Source organism: Chenopodium quinoa, unplaced genomic scaffold, assembly GCF_001683475.1.
Source record: "Chenopodium quinoa cultivar QQ74 unplaced genomic scaffold, ASM168347v1, whole genome shotgun sequence".
NCBI lineage: Eukaryota > Viridiplantae > Streptophyta > Magnoliopsida > Caryophyllales > Amaranthaceae > Chenopodium > Chenopodium quinoa.
In genome coordinates, this window is record NW_018745174.1 from 981,885 (window position 1) to 988,052 (window position 6,168).

The 6,168-nt window shown below is 36.2% G+C and overlaps 3 protein-coding genes across 4 annotated transcripts; all 3 read left to right on the forward strand.

The window, feature by feature from the left end:
• The first annotated feature begins 590 nt into the window (after nucleotides 1-590).
• On the forward strand, nucleotides 591-2,255 carry LOC110710624. The gene is made up of 2 exons (XM_021888950.1): nucleotides 591-2,112; nucleotides 2,248-2,255. Exons 1-2 carry the CDS (start codon nucleotides 591-593, stop codon nucleotides 2,253-2,255), a joined length of 1,530 nt encoding a protein of 509 aa, XP_021744642.1.
• On the forward strand, nucleotides 1,892-4,334 carry LOC110710597. 2 transcript variants are annotated; one of them, XR_002509182.1, is made up of 4 exons: nucleotides 1,892-2,581; nucleotides 2,727-2,945; nucleotides 3,040-4,227; nucleotides 4,314-4,334. XR_002509182.1 is itself a non-coding variant. In XM_021888924.1 (3 exons), exons 1-3 carry the CDS (start codon nucleotides 2,258-2,260, stop codon nucleotides 3,319-3,321), a joined length of 825 nt encoding a protein of 274 aa, XP_021744616.1. In that variant the 5' UTR covers nucleotides 1,892-2,257; the 3' UTR covers nucleotides 3,322-4,278. The 2 variants fall into 2 exon arrangements, 1 of the variants encoding a protein (XP_021744616.1); XM_021888924.1 differs by lacking the exon at nucleotides 4,314-4,334 and having other exon boundaries at nucleotides 3,040-4,278.
• Nucleotides 4,335-4,817: 483 nt separating this feature from the next.
• On the forward strand, nucleotides 4,818-5,870 carry LOC110710598. The gene is made up of 5 exons (XM_021888925.1): nucleotides 4,818-4,907; nucleotides 4,999-5,103; nucleotides 5,182-5,251; nucleotides 5,339-5,437; nucleotides 5,541-5,870. The coding sequence occupies exons 1-5, from the start codon at nucleotides 4,846-4,848 to the stop codon at nucleotides 5,631-5,633; spliced, it is 429 nt and encodes a 142-aa protein (XP_021744617.1). The 5' UTR covers nucleotides 4,818-4,845; the 3' UTR covers nucleotides 5,634-5,870.
• The last annotated feature ends 298 nt before the right edge of the window (nucleotides 5,871-6,168 follow it).

A 6,168-nucleotide genomic window follows, 5' to 3' on the forward strand; every position in this document is an offset into this window, starting at 1 on the left:
CGTCGCCTGTCACCATGCGACACCTGTCACAGGCGACACGTGATCAGTCACGTGCCACCTGTGAGGGGCAAATGATTAGGGGATTTTTATCCTCCAATCACCTTCTGACAAGTGGGCCAACCAGGTTCCGCCACGTGTCCTTCACGTAGGCCAATAGGAGCCTGCCACGTGTCAATCACAGATACGTCCTCTGCGGACCAATTAAGGCACGCCACGTGTCCACCCATGCCAAATGGGAAAACCGGCCACCAAGGCCCAATCCTGTTTAGAGGCCCGGTCAGCCCTAGGTTTACCCTAAACCTAGAGAGTGGCACGCTTCTCAAGACTATAAATACTCTTCTTAATCCTCATTAAGGAGAGAGAGAAAAAAGAGAGAGAACTCTAATAACACACGGATTATACATTAAACACTCTCACCTAGAGAGACAAAACCACTTTAATTTACGCACTCATTACTCCTTAATCAGGTACTAACTTGACCGTTGGAGGCGGAGCTCTCAGGAGTCTCCGTTATTTTGCAGGTACAGACGGCCGGTTCCAGTCTCGGTGTTGTAACTCTCCCGCAGGACATCAGGAAACCCCGAAACACTATGGGTCGTTCAGAGTTGGCACCCGAATCTCGAGGAAAACGCTGGTATCTTCTCCCATCTTGCTTTACCTTGTCTAAAAAGGAAAAAACTAGCTTCTGTGAGTCATTGCATGGTTTAAAGGTCCCAGCTGGATTTTCTTCTAATTTTCGTAGACTTGTGTCAATGTCTGACTTGAAATTGGGTGGCATGAAATCTCATGATTGTCAAGTCTTGATGCAACAATTATTACCAGTTTCCATTCGAGGAATTTTGCCACCTCAAGTGAGGTATACGATTACAAGATTATGTGTCTTTTTTAACACTATCTGTAGCAAGGTCATAAATCCAAGTATTTTAGATGACTTGCAAGCAGATGTACTTGAGACAATGTGTCGATTTGAAATGTATTTTCCCCCATCTTTTTTTGACGTGATGCCTCATTTGGTTATTCATCTTGTACGTGAAATTAAACTTTGTGGGCCAGTGTGTATGAGATACATGTATCCTTTTGAACGAGAAATGGGTGACTTAAAGGGAAAAGTCATGAATCCGGCCAAACCTGAAGCTAGTATTGTACAACGAACAGTTGTTGAGGAAGTGGCAGCATGGGTTGCTCAATATCTTGCACGTTCACAGAAAATTGGTTTGCCAAAGTCTCGACACGATGGGAGGCTTGGAGGTCAAGGTACTATTGGCAGGAAAAGGATATCCATGGGCTTTGAAATGAAAAATAAGGTCGAGCTTTTTGTGTTGCAAAATCTTAGTGAGGTTCATCCTTACTTGGACGAGCACATGCTTTTTCTTAAAAATAAATATCCTTCCAAAAGTGATCTTCAGCTGATAAAGGAGCATAATTTTTCATTCGTTACATGGTTCAAGGAACGAGTGACGTCCCAACTATCCACCACACCTAACGATATATCTGACACATTGAGATGGTTGGCATATGGTGCTAAATGTCAAGTCATGTCATATGAGGGATACGACATCCATGGGTATTCTTTTTACACTAGACGACAAGATGACAAGTCAACAATGCAAAACAGTGGTGTTAAAGTAATAGGTTTTTCATCTGAGTATGTTAGTTCACATGATAAAACACTTGTGGATAAGAAGAAATTTTATTATGGAATCATTGAAGAAATAATAGAGCTGGATTATGTTGAATTCAAGATTCCTCTATTTCGATGTAAGTGGGCTGATAGTAGCCGTGGTGTAAAAAAAGATGAACAAGGGAACTTGACCCTTGTAAATCTTGGCCGACGAGGGCATCTAGCTGATCCATTTATATTAGCTTCACAAGCAAAACAAGTTTTTTACATGGCTGACCCAGCTGGTTGTAAGTGGTCAGTTGTTTTAGAAGGTAAAAGAAGGATACTTGGCATTGAAGATGTGGTGGACGAGGAAGAATATGATGAGCAATTTAATGAGTCACCACCTTCCGTTTGGAGCATCCCTCCAATAGTCGATGATTTTGACACAACGTTGAAACGAAAAGATCATAATGAAGGATTTTATGTCGCAAACGAGAAGAATGAAGTAGGTATGAATTTTGTGATTTTTTTTTCCAATATGTGTTACTAATTGCATAAATTGCTTATTATTGTTATGTGTACAAGTTTATAATTTAAAAATGATACAAATCGATGTCTTAATTTATTTATGTCTTTTTTTTCAGGTAAGTAATAATGGAGGATGAGGATATGCATAATCGTTCCATGTCTTCGCAAGGTGAGAAAGATGAGCCACACAATCAATCACAATCAGAGCAACAAACAACCAACTCTCAAAAGAAGAAAAAGAAGCCAAGAGGTCCTTCAAAGGGCCTAAAATCCATGCCTAGGGTTCCTAGAGTGCTTGAATGGGATGAATTGTGTCGACCCATTGGAAAGTGGGCAAAAGCATACAAAACTCATCTTGGTGAAATAAGCCGTGCAAAGGTGTCTATATTGTATAAAGATTGGAATCAAGTTCCACAAGGAATAAAAGACACTTTGTGGGAAGATGTTAAGGTAATATTCACTATTAAATGTTAAATGTTATACTATTATATGATCATTTTTACATTATTTGAATATGATGAAAACAATTTATTTAAATATGATGAAATTATTTACTAATTTTTTTTATTTTTTTAATTTTTTAATTTTTTTGTAGAGAGAGTTTCAAATCGAAGAAGATGAAGACAAGAAAAAAAAGGTCCTACGCACTTGCGATAAAACTTGGAGAGATTTTAAAACAAAATTCGTCAGTGGTTGGATCACATGTACCAGGAATATGCCGAAGGAGAAAAGAATGTCGTATGTACTCTATGATTTCATATATGAGGATATGTGGAAAACAATTGTGCAGGAGCATAGTACAGATGATTTTAAGGTTTGTGTGTATTAATATCAATGATCATGCAGGTTATTAATACTTTGTTAACGGATTCTTATGTACTAATCTTCATTTATGCTCGTGAAAATAGGAAATCAGTGAGAAGGCAAGACAAAGCCAGTCTTTCAACGAATACCCTCACCATTTAGGAGCCAAATCATATGGTGAAATGAATATTGTATGGCGTAGAAAAGGGTATATTCCCACAGCATCTTCAGCATCCAGTACTTCATCTTGTTCTTCGGTTGTGTCTAGTTTGCCGGATAGGACATATGCTTGGCTTCTAGCAAGATCAATAGAAGATGATAAGGGAAATCCTTATTTGTCGGATGAGAAAACAAGAGAGGTGAAAGAATCCATTGTAAGTATATAATAAGTCTTTTATTTCAATTTTGAATATATTTTGTTAAGTTTATGTATTGCTACCAAAGTTTTCTAACTTGAAGTCTTTGTGTAGGATAATTAGAGAAAGCAACAAGCTGATGGAAAATTTGTTCCTAATAGGAATGATGATATCTTATCTCGTGCCCTTGGGAAAAAAAAGATCGTAATGGTCGGGCAATAGCATTTGGCAGTGGAATTGGCATTAAAGCTGTATGGGGATCCGGAGAGAGGCGTAGTGGCCGACGAGGTAGGGAATTCGGAGATGCTGAGCTGGAAGAATTAGAGGCAAGAGTATCCCGGAGGGTACGAGAGGAGACTATACAGGAGATGGATTCTAAAATGGATTCCATGGTTCGAGAGAAGTTTATGTTATTTGCTAAACAGATTGGTATTCAAATTCCAACTGAATTGATGGAAATGAATAACATAGGCCGGACGACTCAACAAAATCCTAGTAGTTGCCAATCAGTGGGTGATGATCTATTTGCAAACATACAGGTATCCAAAACTTTGTTATTTTATATTTTTTATCTTTTTTTTAATGATTTATGAATGCGACATACTTTTAACTTTGTAACTCAGTTTTCTATTTTTTTTAATAATGATTTTTTTTCTATCTTTGTAAGGAACCGGTTCCATGTCGGCTATCATTGTTGAAAAATGACTCCGAGAAAGTCATTGTCGCTGAAGGTACATATATCATCCGGAGTTAATCCTTGATCATCATAGTAACCTCCTTCCGGATCACATGAGGATAATTGTTGATGATTTTTTTGACGAGTTCAAAGAATTCTCGGTTCCAGTTTCTTCTTCAGTCATCAAGAAACTTAAGCATGCTCATCACGGTACATTTACCCAATGGCCGAAAGACTTGGTTTCACTCATGCATGACAAGGTAAATTATTTTTGTAACAATTTACATATAGTTTGCCATACAAAATATAGAAAATTGTTGAATAGATTTTCGTTACTATTGATTAGGAATTCATATCAAATAAGAACGATGATAAAAACAAAGCGGCCAAAGAAAACATGCAAGACAAACTCAAAGTAGTTGAAAGTGGTCATGAAACAAAAGAGTCCAACACCAATCCAAAAAAAGTTTTTCTTATGGATTATGCTTTGGAAAACTTGTCTCAGAAGTGTGGGTCTTTGAATAGTTTGTTATCTTCATTACCCGAAGGTGAAACTATTAAGGTAAAGGTTGATGCTTGGACCTTTAGTTATGAAGATAGTAAGGACATCATTATCAAACGTGAAGATGTCAATCAACTTCTCACGGGAGCTTGGCTGAATATTTCAGTTTTGCAAGTTTTTATGATGTAAGATATTCAAATTTCACTCTTCCCATATATACTTATTTATTACCATTTATAATGTTATTACATGATATATATGTAGGGCCTTGAGTGACTTACTCGATACGGTGGAGGTGGCTTCCATTGGATTCATGTGTCCGGAAATGATTTCAGAAACCTATTTGCATAATGATGCAGATCGTATCCTACTATACATGACACATGTGATGGAAAAACAAAAATCTAAGCATTTCATCTTATGCCCATACCATGAAAAGTATAAACTTTGAATTTGTATTTATTTGAACTTTGCAAATTGTTGATATTATTTTACTCTTTTACAAATGTGTGTCTAATTTATTATGTAGGAATCATTGGGTTCTTTTGGTCTTATGCATGGCTAAGCGTGAAGTCATCATCTTTGATTCTTTGAGGCAGAAGCGAAATTTAGCAATTAAGTTTGCAATGACAAAGTAAGTCTAGTTTGTTATTAATGTCATGATTTTATGTGTGCAAGGATAATATATATATTATTTGTTTCAAATGTGTAGTGCTTTTCGAAGTTTCAAGGCATTAAGTGGACAATCTAGGGGAAGTAAATTGACATGGCATTTGGGACAGTTTACCTTAATTTCTTACCCTAACTTTTAGTTTCTTAATAATTTAAGTATAGCAATTTAATTCAACTTATAAATATATTACATGTAGTGTCCTCAACAATTGGGTGGACGTGAGTGTGGCTACTACGTCATGCGTTATATGTACGAAATACTTGAACATCACCATAGCAGTGAGGATCTTATTCAGGTATGAGTTGTCAAATATTTCATTTTTGTTTGATAAATACAATTTGATGTTAGCTACAATCTTGAATTAAAACTTTCCTCTTGTATATTTGTTGTGTTGATAGGATTTTTCAAGAACTACACCGTACACCGAGGAGGAGATAGATGAGATTCGAGATATTTGGGCAGGGTATTTTATATGTAGTGTTGAACTTTAGATTTACACTTAGCGCATGTTTGACTCTTTGTTTTGGATTATAGGCTTGTCATGAATGATTTTGGTTAATTGGTGTTGGGATGATGAGTATAATGTCTATGATATTGAGATGTAAATTATTTGACAGGTTGTTAATATAATGCAGTCATTCCCAATTTTATGGGTAGGCCAAATTACAAAGGAGACTCTGCCGAAATTTACATTTGCATTATTCAATAATATTGCATTTTAATTTCAATTATATTAACGTTAGCATATTACTTTATACCACTAGCAAGGAAAACAGGTACTACAAACATATACAAGGCAATTATTATAATTAAAAAATAATAATTCACCTCATTTGCGTCACTCATTAAACAAACAAGTGACGCAAATAAAGCAATTTTGTATTGTCTAGTCAGTCATTTGCGTCACTCCTATATAAACAAGTGACGCAAATAACAAACAAGAAGTTTATCAGAAGAGTTATTTGCGTCGATCCTTTATAAAAGAGTGACGCAAATGACTCTTATTTGCGTCACTTCTTTATAAAG

Bases quoted from the DNA above. Each gene is read 5' to 3' on its own strand.
- LOC110710624 (XM_021888950.1), top strand. From the start codon at position 591: ATGGGTCGTTCAGAGTTGGCACCCGAATCTCGAGGAAAACGCTGGTAT.
- LOC110710598 (XM_021888925.1), top strand. From the start codon at position 4,846: ATGACACATGTGATGGAAAAACAAAAATCTAAGCATTTCATCTTATGC. The intron at 5,252-5,338 runs TTTACCTTAATT...TATTACATGTAG, and splicing joins TGACATGGCATTTGGGACAG to TGTCCTCAACAATTGGGTGG. The intron at 5,438-5,540 runs GTATGAGTTGTC...TTGTGTTGATAG, and splicing joins GCAGTGAGGATCTTATTCAG to GATTTTTCAAGAACTACACC.
- LOC110710597 (XM_021888924.1), top strand. From the start codon at position 2,258: ATGGAGGATGAGGATATGCATAATCGTTCCATGTCTTCGCAAGGTGAG. The intron at 2,582-2,726 runs GTAATATTCACT...ATTTTTTTGTAG, and splicing joins CTTTGTGGGAAGATGTTAAG to AGAGAGTTTCAAATCGAAGA. The intron at 2,946-3,039 runs GTTTGTGTGTAT...TCGTGAAAATAG, and splicing joins ATAGTACAGATGATTTTAAG to GAAATCAGTGAGAAGGCAAG.